General features: G+C 42.1%; 1 protein-coding gene across 1 annotated transcript in view; it reads left to right on the top strand.

Annotated features, from left to right (window-relative positions):
- Positions 1-498: 498 nt before the first annotated feature.
- The window catches only part of ctnnal1 (catenin (cadherin-associated protein), alpha-like 1), a 33,089-nt gene continuing 6,783 nt past the window's right edge, over positions 499-26,804 (top strand). The window contains exons 1-8 of the mRNA XM_027000932.3: positions 499-844; positions 18,141-18,330; positions 21,000-21,187; positions 22,298-22,417; positions 23,672-23,761; positions 24,144-24,314; positions 24,622-24,822; positions 26,605-26,691. Coding sequence (XP_026856733.2) covers positions 746-844; positions 18,141-18,330; positions 21,000-21,187; positions 22,298-22,417; positions 23,672-23,761; positions 24,144-24,314; positions 24,622-24,822; positions 26,605-26,691 — 1,146 coding nt within the window. The 5' untranslated portion in view covers positions 499-745. The remainder of the gene's footprint in view (positions 845-18,140; positions 18,331-20,999; positions 21,188-22,297; positions 22,418-23,671; positions 23,762-24,143; positions 24,315-24,621; positions 24,823-26,604; positions 26,692-26,804) is intronic.

Raw genomic sequence — 26,804 nt, 5'->3', positions numbered from 1 at the left:
TTATTAAATGGCGATTACCTGCATTAAATCAGCAATTACCTTATGAAAACAAAAGGAAAATATTCAATCTCCCCCTCCCCCAAACAAATATAAAAAAAAATTTCGTGAAGGTTAGTAGTCTTATATATTTTTAATTAAAAAAGAGGCTCTCTAAGCAAATGTATTTGTTGTGGTTGCAAACACTATCATTGTTATTATTATTATTATTATTATTATTATTATTATTATTAATTATTATTATTATTATTATTATTATTATTATTAATAATAATAATAATAATATACATGCTAATTTGCTCTTAAATCGTTTGTAAGAGAGCGTTTCCTTGCATATTAGCTACACCTGGGTCAGATACTAGTCTACCAGGCGACGTGGGCTACGCGAGTAATTTATTTTCATAAGGTGCAAATCTAAGCGTCTTGCACCCTTTGTAGAACTGGCCGTCTCTCGGTCCCGTGTCCACCCACACCCCCGAGAGAGCGCACGCCTCACACTCTGTCCCGTATAGCCTCCACAGTTCTGGCGTCGTAGTTAGTTCAACTACGTGTGTAAGAACACTCAGCCGGCAGACGGCATTGCTAAATAACCGCGGACTGCAAGCGCACGATATGAGTTCTTCTCTGTAACAGAGAGCTGCAAACGAAGAACAGTGTTTTTCATGAAACCCGCGCTCGATTTACCGAAGCCTCAAATTGAGAAATAAACTCGGCTGTGCCAATACTATTTGTAGAGAGGTCGGCGGGAATGGCTTCATCTCCTTGCAGCAGTGGTAGTAACTTTGATTGCGGACTTGAAATCAAAACTCGTTCGGTGGAGCAAACGCTCATCCCTCTTGTCTCTCAGGTGAGTCTTTAAACCCTCGTGAAACTTCGGAACCTTGCAGATGAGTCGTAATTTCTCCGTGAAAAATACTACTTTTGGCTGACTTATTTGACAAAGTAGGGAAGCAAGAAATTAATAACGGCGTAGACAAATGAAGCTACGTTTGTGTGGCTGCTAAAGTAGTACTGACAGTTTGTACTGGATTGATTTTAACATGAACACGTGTGAAAGAGAAACAGAAAGCTAGTGAAACCCAGGCAGCATTGGTGGAAAAAGGGACACCGTTCATCTACAAAGTAACGCTGAGATCTAAAAAGCCTGTCCTCTGCAAAATTGAGTTGCTGCATAGGTCACGCGGTGAGCCTGTGGGAACTCCGCAATAGTTATTTTTAATAGACGTAGAGTACAGTCTGTCAGAACTAAGATAAATGCTTGTGTTTACATGTATTAGTCGTACTGCAGTGTAACCAGAGAACCTGCGCGTTTCATGTAGTTATCCTGTAGTTATCCACACTTGCGCTTAGAAGCGCAGTCGACTGGTGCTTTGAGTTAGCTGTGCACATACTTCTCATGTAGTGGGAAACGTGTGTATTGCAGATCGTCAATCAATGACACTTCAGACTAACCTCAAATAAGATTATTTTAAGTATTGTAATTTTCCACATAATCGGCATCGTCGAATTTGAGATGGTTACTGGATAAGTCGTTTTTTTTTCTATAAAGAACCTGAAACAGTAATCTGTGGGACTGTACAGCAGAGATCATTAAATCACTTATGATAATGGGGTTAGAAAGCTCAGACAATTGGTCGGACAAGTGTCCTGATCATAGCCGCCCCCCTTTCTGCAGACCTTTGTTTATTTTTTCAGTATTTAAATTTTGTCCTTTAATAGGGAGAACTAATGTGTGTAAACCAAACTGGTAAAATACAATTATTCATGCTGTATGAATAGATATGACTGATGTATCACCTTTACAGATTTCCAGTGTATATGGTACTGTACTAAAATCGTCCAGATTGTAGGCTTCCCCAACAGTAAATCTGAGCAGAGACGGCTCTGACATAGTTGTTTATGTAGCCAGTTCTGTTCCTTAGTTAAAACTGCATTTGATGAATGATAAACACAGGATTGTGTTGTGTTTGACTGTTAAGCAGGTGGGCAAAGCAGTTGTTTTTCCTTTTTCTTGTAATTGAAAGTGTTACAAAAGTGCCAACTGTTTTTAACTTGGCACACACTGCAGCAACAATAGTGATTTCATCCCATGCAATAAGCAAATTGGAGTAAATAATTTGTGGGAATGAATGTGAGTGGTAGGGTAAGGGTCTGGCATAGGTGCTGTGCTTGTTTGAGGGTGTTCCAATGATAGGGATGGAGGAAATGAGGTGAAGCTAGGCACTGTGAAAGCTTATTTGGATCTGCTGCTGTTCATGTTGATCTTCTCACCGTGTGTTATTAGGCTCACTCCCACCACTGGGTAATCGCTGTGCTTTTAAACTCCACTGTGGTGCCCGCATGGCCAGCTGGCCTTCATGCGTGCTTCGGCATTGCGTCCGTGCCAGACTAGTGCCCATCCCGTCATCCCTTGTCATGCTGAAATTCACAATTTGTTATACATTAGGTCTGGCATGTATGGACGAATAGTTTTTCTGTCGCACCATTGGACCACTTGGAAAAAATATATTTCAAAGTGACTTCAAGAAATTTTGTGAAGTCAATGTGTGAACATGGGCCTAGAAACTGTAGCATGACCTGTGGGTAGTAGGGAATCAAACTAGTCCTGGCTTCTGTAATAACAAGGGCAGCTAAGAGTGCGTGTGATGCAGTGTTGTGGCTGAAACCAGGACAGGACTTAGGAAATCTCTGCTGAGCCTTTGATCTGATCCGCCAGAATTTAAATTCCTGAGACAAGAGGTACTTGTTATTACATATTTGTGCTGGCTCTGTCCTTTTTCTGCCAGGCTAAGCACACTTTTTCCAGAAAGATTTGCAAATATAATTGGGTTGAAAGTCCCTCAATTGTCTCACTTTATGTTGAGACTTCATGCTTCTTTGAGTTTCTCTTGCACTTCTGTAAAGTGAATCATTAAAAGGCTTTAAAAGTGTGGGAGTTTTGTGTGTTCAGTTAAGCACACGATTGGACAAAAAATCCATTAGACATGCAAAGCCTCAGCTACCCAGAAAAGGGGAACGTGCTAAAGTATCACCGTGCTTTTACATCAGGGTACAGTCACAACAATTGAGTGAGAGCAGAAAAACAGCCTGCACTTTTAGAGGATGTTGATGATGAAGACAGATTCATCTCAGTTCTGCGTAAAGCCCTAGGCATTACAAGGCCAGATACCTTCCGGTACTAGAACAACATGGTTATCACATATAGAGTGTGAAAGTGTGGGATTGGAGGGAGGGGAGGTGTACGCATGTGTGTTTGCATTTGCCTGTGTATACTTGCTTCCCCGCCATTATATTTGCTTACAAAGTGGAGGTATGAAGGACAAAGTCAGAGCAGATAAAATCTACAGTCAGCTTCAAATCTGACATCCAGGACCCTTGTACCTCCATTATACACGAGGCCGACACCAGTAAAAGCAGTGTACAGCATAATGGGCCATGAAGTGGTAATCAGGCCTTGATTAAAGCACTATAAGTATCCCATGAGTGTACAGTGTGCAGACAATAAGGAAAGCAATAGTTCTTTTATAGTTCATATAGCATTCAGTTTGTAGCAGTTTATCCATCACCAGGTTATCTTTTATTAGGCAAACTGTGCCTCTTGCTCCCATGAGAACCATGCTGTGTGTTGCGGAGCTTTTGAAGAAGTATGAGTCCTAGCCTCACAGGCATAAGTTTCCCAACTCTGGAATTCCAGATCTGACTGGGGTAGTAGAACACTGGATTTGACTGGAGTAGTGGAACTCATTCATTTCTCTCGTGTGGCAGCTTGGCACAGCTCCAAGCCATATTTGTATTACATGGGCTCACAGTCTGTTATTGGGCAGGATGAGATCTTAATCAGTAGTATGATGACGTTACCCTACAATCCCTCTACCTCCCTCCGGCTTCTGGGCTCTACATGACCGCAAAGGTCTGAGAAAGAGAAGGATCCCTTTGGACAGGTCTTCTGTGCCCTAGATCATAGATGCCAGTAATTGTAGGGATCTAGGGTAAATCTCAGGGACAATGGCGTTGTCAGCGTAGAGGACAAGTGAACAGTGTGTGCTGCCGTTTTTCAACTCTGGTCATCCACCAGAATCAGTTCATTTACATTTCAACTCTATGCTGTTTACATAATATTTGTCTACAAGACAGACATATAATGACTTTCTGCTGCATTTCTTTCTTCAGTAATAGGCATGCTGAATATTCATTTGTGCCATTCCACAGTGTACACTGGCACAGCGACAGTGCTTCGCTGCAGTTGCCAGGTTTGTGGAATGTAAGGAGTTTGTGACGAATATCCCACTTACCTTAACAGTAATTACAAAAGCCCCTTTATTCTCCTGCCAGTGAAGCAGAAGGAAACGTGTAATGGCTGATTTAACTCCTCCCCAGCAAACACATGCAAGTATAAGCTTCATTACATCAGTGTTGCATGTTGGTTTTACAGCAAACCATTCTCCCATGCCCCACTTTCACACTGCTTGACCAGACAATAGGACTTCCCTGAATTCTTACAGGAATAACTGGCACTGTGGACCACATTTGTCCTTCTCACTAGAAGAGGATGCTTTCAATGACCTTAACCTTTTTCACCCAGATAAATTGAATAATCAAAGTGTCAACTAGTCTCGAATTTAGAGTAACGTGATTTGCCTCCATAGAATGGATCAGATTTTCCTCTAGGGTGAGTGGTTTCAGGGACTGGTGTAAATAAATCACCCGACAGCAGATATAGTCTTAGAACCTTCAGACTACAATGAAATTTCCCTCCTCCTAAGGTGCTGAAGTTGGAAAGGTGCTTTATTAGAACAACTGCCTTTTGAAAACATAGCCTGGAGCCTCAAATGAGACACCGAAAAGGTGAAAAGAGCAAGCTCAGAAGACTTTATTCCTCCTTTTCATCCAACCTTGAAAGAAACCTTTCTAAAGAGTTGCGTTTAAAGGAGCTAATCGATTCTTTAGAACATTCTTTGAAACAATCACATGGTAGTCAGGATGATGGATTTCCTTTCTGACTTGAAGCAACATTAGGCCTGCCTTCTATAATTATGTCTTGTCATGGTGGAGGTATTCTTTAAATGGTTACAAGTGTTAGGCATGTCTCAGCATTCTGCACAGAAAAGATTAACTAGAATTATATAGGCCTGTTCACATCAAGGTGTGTAGCTTCAGTAATTCTGAAACGTCCCAGTCATATTGGATTTGTTGGTGCATTGCAGGTTTGTCTTGCTTATGACACCTAAAGTGTACTGAATGTGCAAATGCAGAAGGAAAGTTCACAGTTTTGGGCATCGGTGATTTTAAAAGGAAGAGAAAGCCAAGCAAATAAAGAGATAATGAGGAAAAGTGTGCTTTACGTTTTTTTTTCCCTCTTCTCGCAGCTTTTGTACCCCTGCATGCCTCCTGCTTAAGCTGCTCCATGTGGTAATTAGTTTCATCAATCATGCGACACTTGGGCCAGTGGAGTTAGTGGTGTGTGTCCGTCTACTGGCCAGATAAGCAGCGACGCTGTATATGCTAATTATGCTTACGTTAGCCATCCATGGAGGATCTTTGACTGCAACAGTGCCAAATTCCCCAGTCATCCCTATGAATATTGATTAAGGATTCTCTAGGATCCGGCTAGCTGGCAGAACGCTGTGGATGGGAATCTCTGATGTCTGACTGTCTCCATGCCAATGACTGGTGGTTTCTTCCTGGCTGGATTGACATGCAGACACACTGTCTGCTGTCATCTGCTTTTTAGATTCACACAGACAGACATGGATGGTCAGGACAGCTGCTTTTACAGCTTTATAGACTCTTGGTGCCATGGTGACAGGAGCTGGTGACAACTGGTGTATTATAGTGAGAGTGGTAGTATAGGGATTTTTTTACCCTGTTAAAATGACGGACAGCATTGTTTAAGGCAATAGACAGAGGCTTAAATTATGTGTTGTCTTGTAATGTTTTCTGTATGTAATGATTTTTGCTTCCCTCATTGGTTTTAAGGGTTTTCACATTCTTCAGTTTTTTGCCCTTTTGTCTTTGGTTGTTTTCACATGGATGGTGTTTTTCAGTGAAAGTGGCACTCATTAGACCATTTTATTTTGTAAAACAGATGATGTGAACAATCGCTCACACTACTAACATGCTGAATAACTTAGGAAAGAACATTGCATGTGTGGTGGTTTAAGTGGTCTGGTACAATCCACCGCACAGGTGACACCGTAGTTACAGCATTCCACGGTGAGGATCTGGTTGCATGAACGAGGCCGCTTGTTTATATGCAGGCAGGAGGACAGCTTCACTCTGGGGGTAGGTGGGAAAGGGGTCAGAGGTCACCCCTTGAAGGCTAAGACCTGGATACACTCTCACTTTGCTTGCAATGTGTGACTTATTGCCAAAGTCCTCTGGGCTTGAACTTTTAATCACTGCAGTCGTTCTGAATTCTGTCAGTTAATCAGGCTTGGCTGCTGGGGCATAGACTTTAGTAGCTTTGAAGTAAAACACCAGATGAAACTGGTGACTTTTTGAACCTCCTTTTTTGACCACCAAGGTAGGGTGGTAAAGTGAAAAAGAGTTAAAGTGGTCTGTGGGTTTGGGTTCTTCTGGGGAAGAACACATGTGGTACTTGGGTACTTGACAATGCCCTGGGCTCGGTAAGACCTTTTCCTAAACATTATTTTAACACTGGTGAAAACTGTGTGTAACTTCCCATTCTGTCTAGATCTACATCTCATTTTATTCTTTTGTTTTTGGCAGACCATAACAGAGATTAATTCAGAAATTCTGTCTCTCATAATGAATATGGAAAAGGATCCAGATGGAATAAACCTCCATGATTCAGAGGATCCTGCTTAAAATATTATGTTTATATTATGTTTCAGAAGCCAGATGTCTCAGTAATGTGGAAAGGTCAGGTAATCAAGTAGACACTTCATTTTGGAGTGGGCTGTGCCTTCAGGTTCCAAGGGAGTGATGAAAAGATAAGGAGATAATTACCTTCATCTCTCTTTCTTGCTTTTCATCTCTTGCTGTGCTCTCCCTCCAGACACACTAGGTGATAATGATTCTGTGAAAACTACAGAGAGGTCATTATTGATTTACGCCCTACTCATGCACACAACAAACTGCCTCAACTTCAGTAGGACCCTAACTGCCATTGAAATGAAAAATGATAAAACTTTATTGAGTAGATAAATCTGAGTCATGTGGAGCATCTTCTTCATAATATAATTAGGCAGGTAATCAGAGTTTGCAGTCAGTCAGGTTGAACAACAGAGGACTTGCCAGAGGCCAAGCTGTCATGCTCAAAGGGAGAAGAGTTGTTCTACTCTGTAACTCCTGGACTGGTGTTCACTGACTTGGCCAGCAGGAGATGTTTAACGCTATGCCTTAAATATGCCTTTATGTTCTAAAAGTCACCATGGCTTCTTTTAGTTTCTCATTGGGTTTCTGAAGGTCCCGAAACCCAGTGTTTAATTGACATGTATGTTTGTTTTTTTTGTTTGTTTGTTTTGTTTTTGTTTTTGTTTTCTGTAATGGTTTATTTGTTAGGATAAGGGCCAGAAATACCTGCCAACAAATGTTTCTTCTGAAATGTATTTCTAAGAAGCATTTTTCCCACTATAATGTGAGGTTGTTCTGAGACAACAAACATAGCTGCGTTAAGTTTTCCTTCTTTTCCAGATTAAACAGCAGCTGTCTCATAAAGAAATGGCTTTGCAAGGAGAAAGTGGGATGTATGGTATTGGTGCTGTGACACATTCAGACAGGAGTCATAAAATAAACCCACAGCCCCACAGGAAAACAAAAGCACAACATAAAGAATGGACATTTTACATTCTTGATGTGGCAACTGTGAGGAATGGAAAGAAATGGCTAAAGAAAGAGCCCATTGTTTAAAACTGCTGGTTCACTCCTGAAAGCTTGGTGATTAGATTTGTATTTGTAATGTTGCAGATGGACCCAGGTAGAGTAAAACAGATTTCTAAAATGTCAAAATGGTTGCATTGAGCCTAAAGCAAAGACAATACTGTAAAATTTCTTGGTAAATGTTTAGACAAACTATCTGAAGTGCATAAATATTTTAATGTCGATTTCATATTTTAATGGTTAACTAACACTTTTTTGTTTCCTCCTTAGTAGACTGCCATTAAGGCAGTTAAACAAGTGTTAACTCATACTGTACTGAATGCCAGCAACTTCAGCTGAATGGTCCTGACTCCAGGCACAAATCAAACAAATGTCAATAATTAATGGTGTACATTAAAAATGTATGGAACACTCCCTATGTACTGTAAGTAGCCCATTATCAATAAGTGTGGATCTTTGAAGCTGGGCTACTTGCAATTTGCTTTGCTGCTTGCCATACAGGTTCATGTGTTACACTTGGGGTTTTCTTACAAAAAAGCCTCAGTACATCATCAAGCTGAAACCAAAACCCATTGCTGCAGTTTCCCAGAGGGATATTTCCATACATTTGAGAAATTGATTTTTTTTTAATGAATCTTTTATACTTTTGCTGTCAATGATGCCTAAAACGGAGTCTTGCCCTCATCTGCTGAAGTGAGAGGTCAACCCTGAGGTTTTGTTGTCTCTTCTCAGCTCATCAGTCAGGGCAGATGATGCCTCGCAACAGCCCAAGCGAGTGGGCAAACATATGGCTCATCCCCCCGGTCCCTCTGTGTTCTGCTCTAACACCCTTAAACAGAGACAGCCTGTGCTCTAGCGCACTCACGCCAGTGAGTCACCGCGGAACAATCCGATGGTGCATTATGTTATTTCTCCTCAGGAAGATGCTTGGAGCTTGTTCATAATGTGAGTTCTTGTGGCATGCAGCACGTTTCTTGGTTACTCGCCTTGCTCTTCAGAGATACTCCGTCATAGGCAATAGTATCTGTTACAGAAAGCTTCTGGTTAATTCTAATTTGAATTTTTTTTTCTTTAGTCTTATGATATGATATAGTCTTATGATATAGTCTGGATCATATTTACATCTGAAGATGTGAAGGACAGAATTTGCTCTATAACAGAAATATGGATGTTAACAGTGAAAACATTACTCACAGCTGTGAGAGACAATTGGACAACAATTATAATTAAGAAAAGTCCTTTGGCATTTAAAAATTTCTTAACTTTTGACAAAATTCAAGGGTGGTTACAATAAATGAATGTGGAATGTACCTTTATTGGAGAATGGGCACTAGTGAAATTCTGGGCTTCTGTGTTGCCAATGTCAGAAAACAGTTTAACACAAATTATATCGTTGTCAAATGCTTGTGATTTTAATGTAAAAAAAAAAGAAGAAGCCAGGAGCAACCCGTTTGTACACCACTTTCAAGCCGATCTCTAAGTTTATGTTGTGGGGCAGCTAATCCCAAAGAGCTATCTTGTATCTCAGCTTTAAAATGTAAAGTCACACCCTCAGGGCTGGAGAAACCCACCAGCTGCAGAGTTGAGGACATAAGCAAATGGCCTAATGTAACTTGCTAATGTAACCTGTGCAGGGGGCAGTGGCTAAGTCACACCGCCTTTTGGGCTCCATCATTTATAATTTGCCGCTCAATTAAAGAAGATTCCTGTTCATACTCCACCAGGACATCAAAACTGGTCTAAAACCAAAAACTGTCCTTCATGGTGCCACTTTATTATGTGGTTGCAAGCCAGTGTGACACCAAACAACCTGGCTGACATGAGAGCCATAGTCAAATTATTACTGCTGTCTGTGTGAGTGTAGGACTTGTAGAATAGACAGACTGTTGGGGAAAATTCTGAGGTGCACTATGTTTATGGATATTCAGAGCTAGAGACTATTTCTATTTACTATTACTGTTTTTCACCAGTCTCTGTATATGTTTTGCTTTTCACCCAGTGAATTAATAAAATCATAACTTTTAATCTCACCTGCTCAGAAAGATGAGGTCTGTTGGATGTTTTGAGGCAGCACAGTCTCTCTTGCATTAGAGTGGACTTGAGAAACTGTTCACCTGAGCAGTCTATGGCATCCAGTCTCTCTGTTTGAATCCAGTCTAACCTAAAAGCTGCATGTAGGCAGTGCTTTAACCTGTTTGATTCACTGAAGGTCATTATTTTAATAGGAGAGTAGCATGTAATCTAATGACAGAAAATATGTACCTTTTTAAGATAGCTGTTCAAAATAATAGTATTGAAGGGAAAATAAATCTTTAGGAATGGGCCTTGCCACAGATCAGGATGTAAACTGTGAGTATTAGAGCATTACTTTGAGACATTTCAATACAAGTCCATGTCACAGTCAATGATGCCTTCCAGATCTGAGTACTGCTACTCTTGGTCCTACACTGGTCCCAGATGATCAAGGGACAGATCTTTACACTTTAATTCTTCCTTGGTCATGTCACAAGCTGGCGGTTTTCAAACAGATTACAGTCAGTGACTGAAGTATGCACTCAAGGGCAAAGTGTGGTTAAGCATTGGTGGTAAATTCAATCTTCTAGACTGGTCTTTGGGGAATCCCACTGTGTAAATCCTTAGGGCCTGCAGTGTCATTTAGGTATTTGTGCAGTACAGTTAACCATGCAGTTTCAGCCAGGTCCCAAGAGGCTGGGCATGAGGTCACTGTGACGTACAAAAAAGCGATTACAGCTGCTGAAGCATTGTGCGTCTGTGTCATCAGCCTCAGGCCTGTGCAGGCTAGACAACTATGCTGAGAGAACTTAAGCTTTCAGAGGGCTCAAAGTGGTCACAGTGCTGTGTGGCCTAATAGTTCAAGGAGATCTAGTAAGAGACTTTGTACTCACTGGAAAGCAGCCTTCATTACATCAGTGGTCATGATTTGTGATGAAAGAGACAGCAGCTAGATTGGATCCTACGGATTGTGAAAGAAATTGAGTTATAAATAAGTCAGAGGAAGACTGAGAGTGGCTTGTGTGGCATTGGAGTTCTTCAGTTTGTTAGAGCAATTCACAATTTGTATGTTGCCTGTCAGAACAAACCTTCAATACATCTCTGTTCTTTATCTCCACCATGCTGTAACGTCATCTAGGTTACCGCTCTCTATTAACCTTCACATTTCACTTTCTACACACAAGGTCAAAATGTCTGTGTGAGCTTTTGTGACTGGAGCTGTTTCAGTACCTAGGAACATTGCAGGCCTGCAGCTTTGTCCACCCTTCATGCCTGGCGACAGTTCGCTGTGCATGCCCCTTGGTCCTGGCAACAGTTCACTAGAGGTGTGTTCATACTTGAAGTTTGGTTCCCTTGGTCCAGACCAAGCAAGAAAATGATATATTGTTGCATTTTAGTCCTGATTTGCTAAGCGTTCACACTCATTACAATCCAACCAAAGTAAGTTTTAAAATATATGATGCACTTATTGGGGTTGTGTTTACCTGGTGGTATTTTTATCATCTGGAAACACAATAAGAGGTAGTAAAATAGATTAAGGAACAACTCCAGAAAGTCCTGCTCTGCACATAAACAAAGAACGTACACTGCTAAAAGGAGACGACTTAAGTTTATGATGCCTGTTTCCCATGTACCCTGTTCTGTCACAATGTGTTTTTTGTCGAATCTTGTGACAGCACATCCTGTGTTTTGATTCCTTTAGTTGACTTTGGTTTGTATTATGTTCATGCTTCAATTGAACCACACCAGAATTCATTTAGAAACAGACCGAGACCCACCTACTCAGGTGGTATTGGTCCACTTCTTTGGTGTGCACTGGAGTTCGAAAGCATTCACTCTTACTCTTAACGAACTGCGCTAACAGAGCAATCGCACCAGAGTTCATTTTAATCAAACCAAAGTTACCAATTCTGAAGCAGTATGATCAGAAGCAGAAGATTGGGGTCTCTGGATCGGAGGCTCTAGATCAGAGCTGGGTAGTGATTGCTGATAAAGGCAGCAGTACTTTGCCTAGCCTTCTTTATCAAGGCTGGGGCCATACTGCAGCGGATGATAAGAGGAAGCTTTTCCCATCATCACATTCCCCCCCCACCCCCCCACCCCCGCTTTTCATACTGGACTATTACTGTGCTGGACTTGTTTTTTGTTCTTCTACCTTCTGCAGGTATGGAAATTATGTAACAAAAGGTCATTATATTATTCATTTCCATAATTTATGGTCTTTCATATCTATAGTCAAATTCTAGCTAGATCATTGATTGAAAAGACTACGCAGATATTGCTTGTGAAAAATGTATTTTTGAGGCCAATATTTTAAGATGTTTTACAAGCCTGGAAATCGTCCTTGTATTATGGCCACAGCCTGTCAGGCTTATTGACAGATAACATGCTAAGAATGCAGGCATTGCTGGGCCCACACATATGCTTCAGTCTGACTTTACTTTGAGCCTAAAGAATTCACATAATGAAATACCTGAGTGTTGAAGTATGCTGGTCGTGCTTTCCAATGGAGAATAAGGGATCTTTTTACCATTAACTAACTTATCTGTTTAACAAGTTCAGCAAGCCTGAAAGTAGTGACTGTGTTATTTCATGGCAGTATTGTCATTGGGGCATGTTCTCTGGCTTCATGCCTGGCAGTTGGCCCAAGCCATGGCCAGGCATTGTGCTGTAATGAGTATCCTGAGATGCTCAGCAAAGCTTTGTACTTTAATGATCCCCCTGGTTTGATTGAACCCTGTGCTGTCAGGTAATCACTGTGGGAAGTGTCTGAGCACGGCTGGAGTGGGGCAAATCCTGACCCAGACCCACACTTCCTCATCTCTGTGAAAGATTCTGGTGGAATCTCTGAGGGCTCATTAGCAATTAGTGAGGAGAAAGTTTTATTGACTGAGGGGAAAACACATTTGGTTGGACTATGGGTAAGGACAAAAGATCCCTGTGTTTTAATGAGTGCTATACATCTGATCCCTTTCATGACCCTAACGCACTTGCAGAAGAACCCCAGGTAGAATGAGACGAGAGTATGTCCGTGTACCTCCAGAGGGTTACGCTATCTAGTGTCGCGTACGACCCTCTTATTTTAGCTCTGTAAGTACCATTATGGAATCATTCCATTAGTGCTCCCGTGCTAACTAAATCTTAAGTCCTGTTGTTTCTGTTAAAATGGAAATGCAGAGGGTATAGGTGAAAATTGACAGGTCTTTCATGATCGCGTGGTGTTCATACTTGGACTGATTAGGCCTCAGTGGAGGAGTTCTTGTTGCAAATACAATGTTAAGTGCTATATATGCTAACTGAAGTAAAGCAAACTGAACAGTGTTTTATATGTTCACTGTCCCATCATAAGTGCTGTCAGTAAAGGAGCATTTTTAGCAACTTAGTTCTCTTTTAGAGGTGCCGTATGTGATTGTTGCCTTAGCTGGTATTTGCATTGTTGTTTTTATTTGCTGCTGTGGGTAATTCTCTAAAAAAATCTCAAACTTCAGAAGTTATATAAATAATTTGTAAACGTGTTGAATGTATAAAAACTGCATTGCAAGGGTGGACAATACATTTCTTTTGACGTCTTATTTGGCCTTCTAAAACAGTTTGTTTCCATTATTTACTTTATATTATTATTGATTCTAAAAAATGACACATTTTAAAATACAACTGTTCCAACTCATCGTGAGACAAAATACTGTATTTTTGATTTTGCTGTTTACAAGTGTTGCAGATAAAAACAAAGGATTTGAATCTTTCATGTGTTTCTGCATGTCATTGATTGTTAGGGTTTATGTTTAGAATTGTGAACATGAGAAGAGCAGAACCCAACCTTACCTCATATGGTTTAAAAACTTCGATACAGTGGCTGTCAGTTACTCTTGTGAAATATGTGATTGTGCCTTTATTTAAAAGTTGTGTAGCACATTGTATACACATCAGCATTTCAAAGTGCTTTGCATATTACATATAATAAATTATCAAAAACCCAGAAGCTCATTACTGTAGTGTTAAAAATTATTCATTGGGTAGTGCTATTAAATGCAGAATTCCTCATTTTAAAATGTGCTTTTGTGTTGTTGAGTGCACAGCTGTGCCCACACCCTCTTCCGCCCCGCTTGTGAATACACCAGACGTGTCCTGCTGAAGTCTAATAATTCTTTCCACTGTGTGACCAACCAGAGTGAGAATGCAGTACATTGAACCTTAGCAGCAGCCACCCTGTGAAAGATGAGCTTGGGCAATGCACCAGCGAGGACTCCAGTGAGGGCATCATTATATGTTTCTGTGAGATTGCTGAGAAAGAGGGTCAAGAGTAGTGAGTTTTGTTCTTTAAAGACAGTACAACACGGAGACCAGGGCTCATTGAGAAACGTTGCTGTAATGTCAGGTCTAACAAAGACTTTGTTATACTCTGTTATACATGTTATTTGTGCATGTCATACACTCTTTATTTGTTTGTGTAGCTGCTGGGAGAGACTGTTATGACATTGTCTAGCCTTCAAAGGCTTTGAAATGTAACCTAGCATGTCATCATAAGAGAATCCATAGATTTGGTAGGCTCTGTTCACCTCTGCTATGAAGTGATCTGAATGGGGAATGGGGCTTGAAATAACAAGTGTCCCTTTAAATCTTGGCTGCTCTGATAGCACAGAATATGTTGAAAAAACAGAATATGTTTTGTCACGATCACACCATAAGGGGTTTATAAAATTGTTTTTTACATGAATAAATAAGAAAATGCAATAATGAGCTAACACCCGATCTACTTATTATGTGGTTTTAATTAGACAGTGTGGCACCACTGGATGTGGTGTACAGGCTTTTATAAATTGGTCCTAATGAGCATGAAACATGTCATTGGTCTGCATTCCAGGGACTTTGACAACCGCATTGCGAAATCATTTTCTGAGATATTGGTAACATCATTGCGTTAACCAACACTATTCGCAACTCCTCCCATAATTAATTTTTGTAATTGTTTTATTTGTATCTCCTCCCATAATTGAGTTTTTTTGTTGTGTGTGCTATTTTGACACTGTTCCTTATATTTTAGTGAATCTTAACCCATTCAGCAGGGGCAAAATTATGGCTTCATTCAGAACTCCACAAACAGTTTAACATTTAACAATGTGCCCTTCAATTGAGGCAAAGATTGTAATGTATTTCTTTTTCCTGTTATTTTTTTCCTCATATTCATGAGTGAGTTATAATCAAATTATACTCTGTGTCTTTATGCGTTACTAGAGTAATTTGTATTTATGTCATAGATAAGATATGAAGATCAGTCTATAACAGTCTTGGAAAAGCAATTACACATCATGGAAGAATTGAAGTATTTTCTCACAGTATTAATATAATGTAATCTATTCTGCTTTGATAAACCATTTTATGATGCACTCTTAAGATTTGCTCCTCTGCAAAATGACTTATACCCTTGAGCCTAATTGAAATTCTTTCTACACTATCAGTTTTGCAGACAAACAGAGAAACTGATATTTTCAAGAGGAAGAGTGATATCGGCTCAGCCGGAGGATCTGTTGTTGGGTTTCTTTTCAAAACCAATTCGTCAGGAACCATGGGAGGTGCTGGCAGTCACTTCCAGCTTTTGTTGTACTGATTTGCAGTCAGAGGCAGAGTTCTCTCTAAAGCGTGGACTCCCTTTGACTTCTTTCAATCTAATGTTAAGTTTGATGATGAGCGCAGTGTTGATGTGGATCAGACTTCGGTGTAAATCATAAGACCCTGTGTTTCTCTCAGACTGCCTTGCTAAAATGTGTGTGCGTGCACATGAGTGTGTGTGCGTGTGGTTAGGAGTGGTGCTGGTTTGGGGATAACTGAAGATAGCAGCTCCACTTTTGTGACATTGTAGTCAGTGCTGAAATCATTGTGTTGATTTCAGAAAAGACACTTTGGCACTATTCACAGTGAAACTTAGAGGATCTACTGTTTTTAATGTGGACATTTCTGGAGTCAGTTCACAATTGGACTGACATGTACATAATATGAAGCAAATTCCTTCATACTGGTGCCTTCCCATTTTAGTGCTTATTTTGTTGCTCCTCTTACAATAAGTGTCTTTTACATGCTAGATGTTTTTTCTAAATGCTAAACCATGGTCAAGATTAGAACGTAATGGAGACAACAGTAAGAAACAGTATTCTGAGCCATCAACACTCAAGTTATTGACGCATACGTCAGACATTGGTAGCAGTTTTTGACAAGCTTCTCTACACTATGCATGGGCCTGTTCTTGACTAATTTATAGATTTGTAGTTTTTAAATAGCACTGAGGCAGGGTGAGTGGTGTTTGAAGATAGATGTTAGTGCTCTGCCACAGACCTGAATCAATATTGTTTTCTTAGTCAGCCTTGCTCTTGTTTACAGAGCCCCTCCTAGCCATGTGCTGACCCCCCCATCAGGAAGTTATGTGCCTTAAGCCATCGGGCCCTTCCTGTGACACGTACAGGCATACAAGTTCACAACACATACAGTCTCACACATCCACACACTTCCATTTCCACATGTAAACATGTGCGCTTGTATGAACAGGCTGTGCACGGGGGCTAATAGAGGCGAAGACCTTTCTCATGTTACTCAGGAGCTGTAAGGTCAGAACAGAACTCGCTGGGTCACGCTTGCACTCGTGTGTTTAGGAGCACTTGCCAGCTTCGAAAGACAGCTGAGAGTCATGCACATTACCCCCTGAATGTGACCTGTATCATGGGATTGCTGGGTTTGCACACATCAGTACATGCACCATAAGATATGGCCCAGCAACATGCTGGAAGCTATGACCTTCCTTTTCCCCTCATGTACAGCATGATTTGTAGATTACAGCAGTGCAACACAATATTAATAATATATTGTTATTCATTATTGCAATACTAGCCTTAGAAATAAGGATATCAGAAAAGGTGGCAATATCCAGATGAGTCATCTGGCATTTGTTTTTTTTTTAATTCTCTGATGTCAGCATCTTGATGACTTCAAATATTCCAGACAAGCATTCTGTAATGAATTATAGCATTAACATAATCCAACAAAGGGTTCACCATTTGTGTTTTAATTTATTTCAAAGCAATCGTAATCACAATATGTCATATAATCTCTGTGCCATTTTTGTCTATAATGCCCAGCCCTATATTAAATAATGTAAATAAATAAACATTCACTCCACTGCTCCTCATAGCAGGGGAAGTGTGCTCAGCACTAACTCGCTCCATCTTCCATTGTCCACACCTCACCATTTACACCCTTCAGCTCTGATTTCCCGCTTCGAGGGAGGTTCTTGTTTTCCTGCGTCTGACACATCAATGGCTGCAGGTTCAGAATCTGGGCATTTTAGTAGGCATCTAATCCTGGCTTGGGGCCATCGACACCCACCCAGACGGCTTTGTCACTCACCCGAGTGTCTGATTACACCGCTCTTCAGAGGAGGCACGTCCCCACTACAAGTAGTGGCCTGTTTGTAGCCGTAACGCACCTCCTGCGCTCCTCCTGCGGCACCCAGACTACACAGCCCAATTGCCCTGCAGAATAAGGGTTTACTGTGAGGAGAATAAAGGAGCAGAGGGGAATACTGCATGACGGTATGGTGTGAAGAAGACAGCAGTATGAGTTTGTTCTCATGCAGGTGGATCACATATCACTGAAGTGAATGAACTTGAATCCCAGAAGTGTGGAGAATTACCTTTTCAGGTGCGAGACACTGCTGAAAAGGAGAAATTAAACCCAGCTTCTCTGACTGACTGGCTCAAAAGACTTTTTTGATCCACATATTAGAAACAAATATTTATATTCCTTAAACATAAATACGTGTCATATCATTTGCGCTGCAAATTTGTTATCCACAAACTCAACCATTGACAAACTATGGCCCTGGTGATGGGTACTGAAAACAGCTGCGTTGTAATGGACTGCTAATAAACATCATGCATACCCCCCACCTCTATTTAGTTGCAGTGTCCTTTAGTGCAGTGAGTGTGCCTGCCCTCAACAGCGAGGTAAAGGTGAGGAAGCCCCAATCTTCAAAGCGGAAATTGAAAATGCATGCGTAATGCATAATTGATAGTTTAATCTGTGTACAGAGGTAAAACCTTTACTGTGAAAGTGTGTGTGACGCTGGTAGACAGCATCGTTCTGATCCACTGTAAATGAAGACACCTCATATCACCTCATATCTTTTCTTCCCTCTCTGTTGTCCCCTCTCTCACCCTCTGATTCTGTAAATGAGAGAACCATAGACAATGCTTGGCCAACACATCACAACTTTATTTCGCTATTTGTCTCTCTTATTCCAGATAACCACCCTGATAAATCACAAAGACAAGCTAAAGAAGTCAGAAAAGACGCTGCGGGCTATCCAGAAGGTCGGACAGGCAGTCGGCGTTGCCGTGGGGCGCTTTGTTGCTGTGGGAGAGGCCATTGCGCTGGAGAATGAGGAGCTAAGGGAAGAGATGGGGCATGCCTGTTTCGAGGCCAGGCGAGCAGGTCTGTCCATGTCCACAACACTCCTAGCTATTATCTAACAACCATTCAGAGTCTGGTTGAGTTTAAAGATGCTCTTTCATTTATGCTATTTGCATAAAGTGGAGTGATATGAGGAGAAAGTGTATGATCGCATCAGTGCTCTCTCAGATGCACATAAGAGGCTATTATGAGAATTGGTATGAATATTCACCGGTCTTCAGGTGCTTGTTTGGTGTAATTGTGTGTGCTCAGGACCACGAGAGTGGCACAGTGGCTCTCCACTAGTTGTGTGAGGTGAGCACTTTGTAACCTTCTCTCACACCCTGTGGAGTAGAACTAAAAATACCCCCCAAATAATCTACACTAAACTTTTTGCCTTTCTGAAGGGTTTACATGCGTGATGCAAAATTTAATCATTGTAAAATAACTTATTTAATAACACTATTCTTGTGTAAAAAAAAAAGTCACTCATTTACATTCAACAGTGTTAATTTACATCTGTAATTACATTACATAATTACACAAAGGATTATTTAGTCATCTTCTGGTAAAAAGATGAGTTATTTAATTAAATTATTTTTGTGCATTCGTGAAGGCAGCCATTACATGTGGAAAGGAACATTCTGAACAATGTTTTCTCATTAAAAGTAAAGCTCCTTCATAAAGTCTGGTTTCTCCTGCCTAACTGGTCTCAGCAGATAATAATCACGATCCCCTGAGATGATAGTGTGTGGTAAGTACAGCAATGCCGGTCGATCATTTCCACTGCTATACTTCCAAGTGAGTGAGAGCTGCCAGTCCACAGGCATTAGAGAGGCTTTAGGGTTAGCCCACACACTCCCTGACATGTATCTAATCCTGCTGCTGCCTCTCTGGGCTGTTCAGATGAGAGGAGCAAATCCGGTCCTCTCTATGGGTTTGCTCCAGGGAGATAATGAAAAATTAGAGGTTTTATTGGTTGAAGGCCCTGTGATGAGGGTCTCCAATCAAAGATGCAAGACCAGTACAACAGCGGACCTTCCCTTACTGGGCCGTAAGTGCACACTGTAGGCTGCGTTGTGTTTAAAAACACTTCACCTCAAATACATCACCTCATTTTTTAATGTTTTAAAGGAACAAGGTATCACAAAGAGGTGAAAAGGTGGTTTGGGGCAGGTGGAAGGGAGCTGGGACTTTGTGGGTTCTGATGATGAATGTGTGCTGCAGTAGGGCTGAATCGGGAAGTCCTCACATGGAAGCCCTCTCGCGGTTGTGACCTCTCTGAGCATGTTGCTTCCTGCCCCCAAAATCAAGCCAGCTCCAGAGTAGGTCAGCCAGGGCGCCAGCCAGGCGGATGACTGCCCAAGACCCCATTACCTGTACCAGGAATGTGATTCAGTATGAAAGGGTTGATTCAAGTAGAAATATCAAATTTACACAGATTTAACACCTACCTCAGATGTAGTCGACCAGCCAAGATATGGTAGTTATTTTTTTTGTTTTTGCACTAGTGCTTTAGGGCTAATGTATCTAACAATTAGTAGTATGACCACCAATTAGTTTTTCAGTTTATGTAAATTAAATTTCATTTAAGGTTAAAGGTCTCTCATTAAAATTCACTAAGGGCACAGATGTAAAATATTGCCGTGTGTAGCATTATGGCATCACTATGACATGATGATCGGGCATAACTCGGTTGCTGGGTGGATGAGCAGGGCCGTGAGAGCAACCAGCTGGCAGGAGTCGTGCTCTGCCACAGTGGCTTGTGCAGGGTTGCACTGGGACAAGTTGAACCTTACAGTCACAGGGAGACCTGGCAGTGAACAAGTTGCCAGATGCAATCAGAGAATCAGCATGAGCACTTTATGAGAGCAAGTCAGTCCAGCTCCTGAACTGTGGTGTATTTCTGCACAAATATTACCCTCTTTCACTCTGAAATGACTCTAAGCAGATTCCTCTTTTTTCTCTATGTCCTTTAGCCTCTGTGCTTGTAATTGTTTCCTAAATCTTATCAATTTAAGAGGAGTTCTTCTTTTTTTGGAGGATGCCAATGCTCTTTTACTGCAGAGGATCAGCCTGACCATGGCCACACTCCACATGCCACTCCACATGCCAGCTTGTGGCATCCAGCCTAGAATAAGGCAGCTAGCTGAGCCCATGCAGTACAGCAGGGCTGTGATGCCCTAGGCTTTCCAGTGGGCCCACAGACAGCTGCTTGCTGCTTAAACACAACAGTGAGGAAAACGCATGAATTAAAGCATAGAACAACACCCAAATGGTATTAGTTATCAGCCACTGTAAGAGAAAGGCAGAGAAAGGCACATTACCGATAGGCAATGAGTAGAGATCTCTCACTGAAGGGCAACTTAAAAGAACGGGGAAAAAGAGGGAGGTGTGTAATCAGACAAAAGTGAGAGAAGTGCTAATGAGAGGGTTGAAAAGTTGGGTTTTTATATATTTATTTTTAAAATTTGCTTGTGAATTCAAACCCTCCATTTTACAGTCATCATAGTAAATACAATATACTGTGTACATACACATAGCTTCTCTAGGGTAGTCCTTGGAAAAACAAGTTCATGTCAGTGGCCTAGTTCATGTTCATTTGTGTGTGCACGTGTGTGTGTGTGTGTGTGTGTGTGTGTGTCTGTGTGTGTGTACGCGTGTGCATGCTTGTGTGTATGTGCATGCTCGTGTGTGCGTGTGACACGCAGGCACAGCCATAGCGCAGCTGACGGATGTGTGTGCTGTGGAGCAGACTGAAGGCATCAGCCGCTGCACTGTGTTCAATGACAAGACGGCTATGGTGAAGGCTGCCCGCATGCTGCTCTCCTCTGTCACCAAAGTGCTGGTGCTGGCCGACCGCATCGTCATCAAGCAGATCACCAGCTCCCGCACCCGAGTGAGGAACATGCTCATGGAACATCCTGACACACTCACACACACAGACACACTGAAAAACATACACCACTTCTCCAAAACAGTCATTATACAAGGCCCTGCAACTCAGCAGTGTACAAAGCTAAGCATACACCCAGATTACACCCACACTAGCAAGCATACAGACACCTTTTTTCACTTTCAGATCTTATCGTTGCATGGGCATGGACTGTCAGTCCTCCTCCTTTGGAGATAATTGAAGAGAAGCAGTATGACTACCCTGGCAGTTCAGCAAGACCTGTTTTTACTGTCTAAAAGAGCATGTGCATCTGCATGTGCGCACACACGCCGAGCTGCGGCTAATCACGTCCAGTTAGTGCTGTTTGGACAGGCAGGCAGCAGAGCTGCTCTCCATTAGAGAGCAATCCAATTGAATTTGTCCCTGTCCAGCCCTGATAACGCCCACTGCTAGCTGGAAACCTCAAATAGCAGCCACTTTATCTGCTTCCTGCAGTCCTGGCCTTCCCTGTAGATTCCTCTCATTGTATCTCCCTCTCAGGCTTTTTCTCAAATGTCGAAACATTTCCTTCATTTTCATTTCGGTTTTTTTATGGACATTTGAACTGACAGTTGAAATCTTTTACTGCAGATGTGGTACAACAGGGTGGCACAGCCTCAAACGTGTGCCCACATGTGGAATGAAATGACTGCAATGACTTCTCTGCAAGGGGCCTCATTCAATGCTCCAACTATTGACCTACAGCTGAAGAGCAAATATGGGGAGCACCTTTAAAACTGATGCCATATTGGTGGCAGCATAACCTGTAGGTTTATGCAGGGTAGGGTTGGGTAGGGTTGCTTCTGCTCACTGGACTTGAAAAATTGGCTTCAAAAGTTACTTCCACCATATTGTCCCTATCCAGTTACACTGCAGCTAATTACACCAGCATAAACTTCTGCTGTCTCGCTAAGGCCTTCATATTGTTCCAGAGAATCATGTGAATGCTATTTTTTGCCAAACCAAGGTTTCACATGTATTTTCATTTAGTCAGACTTTACATGCCAGGATGAATGACATTTCATTATGCAGAGACATTTTGAGCTTTTTGTGTGTGTGCATACATGTTTGCAGGTGCTAGTGACATTGGAACAGTTGGAACGAGTCAGCACCTTTCAGGAATTTGTGCAGATCTTCAGCCAGTTTGGTAACGAGATGGTGGAGTTCGCCCACCTTACAGGAGACAGGCAGAATGTGAGTGCCTGTCTCTCACTCTCACACTCACTCACACACTCTTGCTCGCTGGCTCGCACGCGCTCTCTCTCAATCACACTTTCACACACACACACACACATATGCGCTCTCTTACACTATCTCATCTCCTCTCTCTTTCTTTCAATCGCTCACACGCCCACTAGCACTGTCTCTCTCACAGGTTCTGGCTCTTAATGTGATCATCCAAACTCATCTGAATTAGTTCACTCTAGAACAGCAGGTGTGCTATTCCGATTATTGCAAAAATATTGTGACCTGCAGATGGGTCTGTGTGGAACTCAGCGGACAGTGTTCAACAGTTTCCAGCAGGCCTTTTAATATCTCATTTCTGTATATCAGCTCCATCACTGAAGTGGTGATGAGAAGCAGGGAGTCTTGCAGGACTGATAGGAGAGTCTTATTTCAGACCGGAAGCTTCTGATCACTGCTAGTCAGTGTTTCACACACACATCACGTCTCTCTCTCTGTCTCACAGCAGAGCTACGCTGCCAATCTGTAGCCTCCATCTATTCAGCCTTATGAAGGGGAATATAATAACACATAATCACATCTGCTTTTGTGAGACATGCCTTTCAGCCTGGGAGTGAAGAACTCAGTGAGCGTATGTGCATACGCATGCACGCACACATGCGCACACACGCATACGCGTGCACACACACACACACACACACACACACACACACACACACACACACACACACACACACACACACAAAAGCTCCCTGACCCCCTTGTATGAGTCTCACTATGTGCCTTGGCCTGTCAGAAAGCTTCTGTTGAATCATATCTCACCCAGTTTGTTGCCTGCAGGCAGGTAGCATGCTAGAGCAGTCTCTCCCTCTCAGGCCTCTCTGTCCACTTCAAAACCTCAGAGCACTCTGCCCCACAGGCTACTGCGGTGGCTTGATGGGTGTTTTGTTATTGACTGTGCTGGTTTTGTGGTCAGGGGAAGAGAGTTCAGAGACAGTTTTTCATGCTGGAACCAAATTTGGACCAATCTTATTGCTTGAAGGAGAGTCTTGGAAGTGCCCCTCATAGCAACTAGAAAGAATAGCTTTATTACCATAAGGATGGTTTGTATATGCTGGAATAGCCAGTGTTTCATTACATTTTCAGAAAGCACTTCTGTGGCCTATAATGCCTCTCTTACTTTCTCACTCGTTCTCACTCTTTTTCTCTCTTTCCCTTTCTTTTTTCTGTTTCTTTTTCTCTCTCTTTCTCTCCATTTCCCAGGACCTGAAGGATGAGAAGAAGAGGGCGCGGATGGCTGCTGCCCGAGCTGTGCTGGAGAAGTGCACCATGATGCTCCTCACAGCATCCAAGGTCAGCACTTTGACCAGCACCAGCAGGTGCTGGACTACCTTCAGGCCAGCCGCAGAGGGGTCAAAGTGCAGCAGATATCCCCCACTGTGCTCTCAAGTTCTTGTCATATGCACTGTGAAACCGATTACACTGCACAATGTTTGGTGCTTTCTTTGCAGTTTTTTGTTTTATTTGTATGGTTTCATGCACATTTTAGCATATAGTATAATCTTATTTAACTGTGTAAAAGTATAAAATAAACCAATTGTTGCTTTGTATTAACAGACTTCTTCTCATGTATTTTCACAAGTATTCTTAATTGTATCATGTAAGATAAATGTATTTTAAGTAGTTTGGAATTGTGCCCCTCTGTTTACACTTTGGTGATGTCTACCTTCTCCAGACATGTCTGAGGCACCCAGACTGTGAGTCTGCACGGATCAACAAGGATGCTGTGTTTCAGCGCATGCGTCTGGCCCTGGAACAGGTCATCGAGATCGTCACAGACGCAAGAACCAGTGGCGAGGCAAAAGTGCTACCCATCAGCATCTATGCTGGGATTCAAGACTTCAAGGTTCAGGAGTGCATCAATAGCTCAGTGGACACAGATTGCTCACTGGAGAACTCTGAAGTGTCTGACTCCTTGGCAGAATGGGCTTAGAATAAACATAGAGCCTTTCATTGTGCATCTGGTTTATTATTACGCCTCCTCTGTAAAATCCAATTTAGTAAATTAGTTTTTTTGGACATTATATTCTCAATTTTTGATTCTTGATTCACAATGAGTCATCCCAAGTGGTTTGTTTGTTTGTTTGTTTGTTTGTTTGTTTGTGTGTGTGTGTGTGTGTGTGTGTGTGTGTGTGTGTGTGTGTGTGTTTCAGGCTAGGGTGGAGGGTCTGAGGGACTCTCTGTACTGTGTGTCATGTGAGGCTATAGCAGTGCAGTTGGAGGCCCTAGTGGAGCAGACTGAAGACTTCACAGATTCTGCCTACACCAGCCATGAGCGGCGGGAGAGCATCTTGCAACTGTGCCGCATCACACGGCAAGAGACCCAGCAGCTCCGTGCTACCTGGAGACAGGATGTATGGAACACTAATGCACACATGCACCCAAACACATCAGCACATGCAAGCTTACACATACACACACATGCAAGCATGCTAAAGCAGTTTGCAAGGTAAAACTGAGTCAGGTATCATACCTCCAATTCTGTATCTTACTTTTTTTTTGCTAAAAAGCTTGTTAGTTAATTAAATCTGGCCCATCCAGATTTCTTGTTATAATTCTGAATTAAAGATTCTGGATGATCATTTTCCAACTTAGAAACACAGTTTGCTCAGATCTTTTTGATGTATTGGCCTTGTGTACTGGTTTCCCATAGGGAATGAGATGGAACAATAAACCAGGTTTATTCAATTATTTCTAAAGCCTGGATATGGAAGGATACATGTGCTCCACATAAAAGCACCTTGTTCTGTCTGTAAATAGTTTTTTTAGGAAGTGAAAAACATTTTATAATGTTTTTCATTCCCTACGCCACACACTAGGTGTCCCTAATCCCCCACCCCCATGCTGTTCTATACACCATGCACAGTGGACTATTCAGTCCTCTTTTGGTATGTGTCTGTAGAGGATCAGGTCTTATCTATAGGTGTCCATTCATTCTTGACTACTGTGCCAGGCCTCCTATTCAGGTCTCTCTCATATTGTAAAGCTGCTTGCCTTTCAGAGAAGTCCCTGCTGACACCAGTGGCATCAGCTACACTCAGTAAAGGAAGGACAGCTTGCCTATTGCTGAGGCCTCTTTGGAATCTGAAGTAATGGTTAAGGTCTTTTTATGTACAGGAAGTGACTTATTACTGTCTGTTTGATGGAACTGGAGAGCATTGAAATTTCTGCAGGAAATGCATTCATATAGGCAGTCAAGGCTTTTTATCTGGATGGAAAAGTTTCAGGAAACCAGTGAGGCTATTGGTGATGAGTAACAGCACATCAGCTGTCTGTCTCCATGGCAGTGATTCACACTGGAACCTATCCTGACACTGATGTTTGCCAGTTAACTTTATGCACACTTGTCATATCAGACATTAATATGCGCACAGTAAATCATGTTTTCTGGGATACATTTATTACTCATACACTCACATAACACATGCAGTGTGTCTTCAGTGTCTGGTACTAATGTAGCAGTTCTTTTATCAATGCTGGGTTGTAGCACACTGAGTTACTGCGGCATAGCAGCTGAACATCTTGATATTGTTACTTATCACAGTTTATCAGATGTGTTCTCAGTGTGAGCCTCTTAATTCTCCATTCAGACAGGGCATGTGTGCCCACCCCTCCCCCTCCTTTTCACGTTTATCCTCACCTCCTTTTTGTGTTCTGCGTGGCAGAGTTTTGAGTGGTGGGAGCACTGTGAGGGTGTGCTCACGGAGGTGAGAAGAACTGTTTCCGCCACTCTGCGGTGTCTGGGAGGTGTTGGGTTAGGAGCCGACAGCAGTCGTGAGGCTCCTGTGGGCTGCCAGCTGCCTGTGCTGGAGCTGACACTCTGCCGTAATCCTCTCAGAAACTGATCCCTCCCACCTGTCCGTTCAGCCTCTGACGTCTGAGACTGTTGGTTTTAAGCATGTACTGCTGGCGTCGGCACACTGATACAATCCTCACTTTGTGTGAGCTTCAAATGTTGTGTTATTTGGCAAGGAGGAGACGCATTGAGTCAAAGGTCATGTTTGAAGCAGTATTCTGACTACTGTGATTTTATATCTCCTTATATCTCTCTCTTTCTCTCTCCTCTCTCCCCCTCCTTCTTCTTCTCTCCCCATTTCTCTCTCCTTTTCTCTCCCCTCTCTCCTTTTTCTCAGCAGCAGTCACTCAAAGCCAGAGAAGTGTCAGAGGAAATGGAGGTGGCCATTCTAAAGACCAGTCAAAGTGTTAGTGAGCTGAGGAGGGAGGTGAGACCCACATGGCCACTGGGTCAGATCATGCACACACACTTTTCCGGAGTCTCTGTCCACCCTATGCACCACTTTCTTGACCTGTCTGCTTCCTGTTCTTCCAACTCTTC

The sequence above is a fragment of the Electrophorus electricus genome, chromosome 2 (assembly GCF_041902795.1).
Source record: "Electrophorus electricus isolate QZ-2024a chromosome 2, ASM4190279v1, whole genome shotgun sequence".
Classification (NCBI taxonomy): Eukaryota; Metazoa; Chordata; class Actinopteri; order Gymnotiformes; family Gymnotidae; genus Electrophorus; species Electrophorus electricus.
The sequence above is the reverse complement of the archived record's forward strand: the minus strand, read 5'-3'. Positions and strand labels throughout refer to the sequence as shown.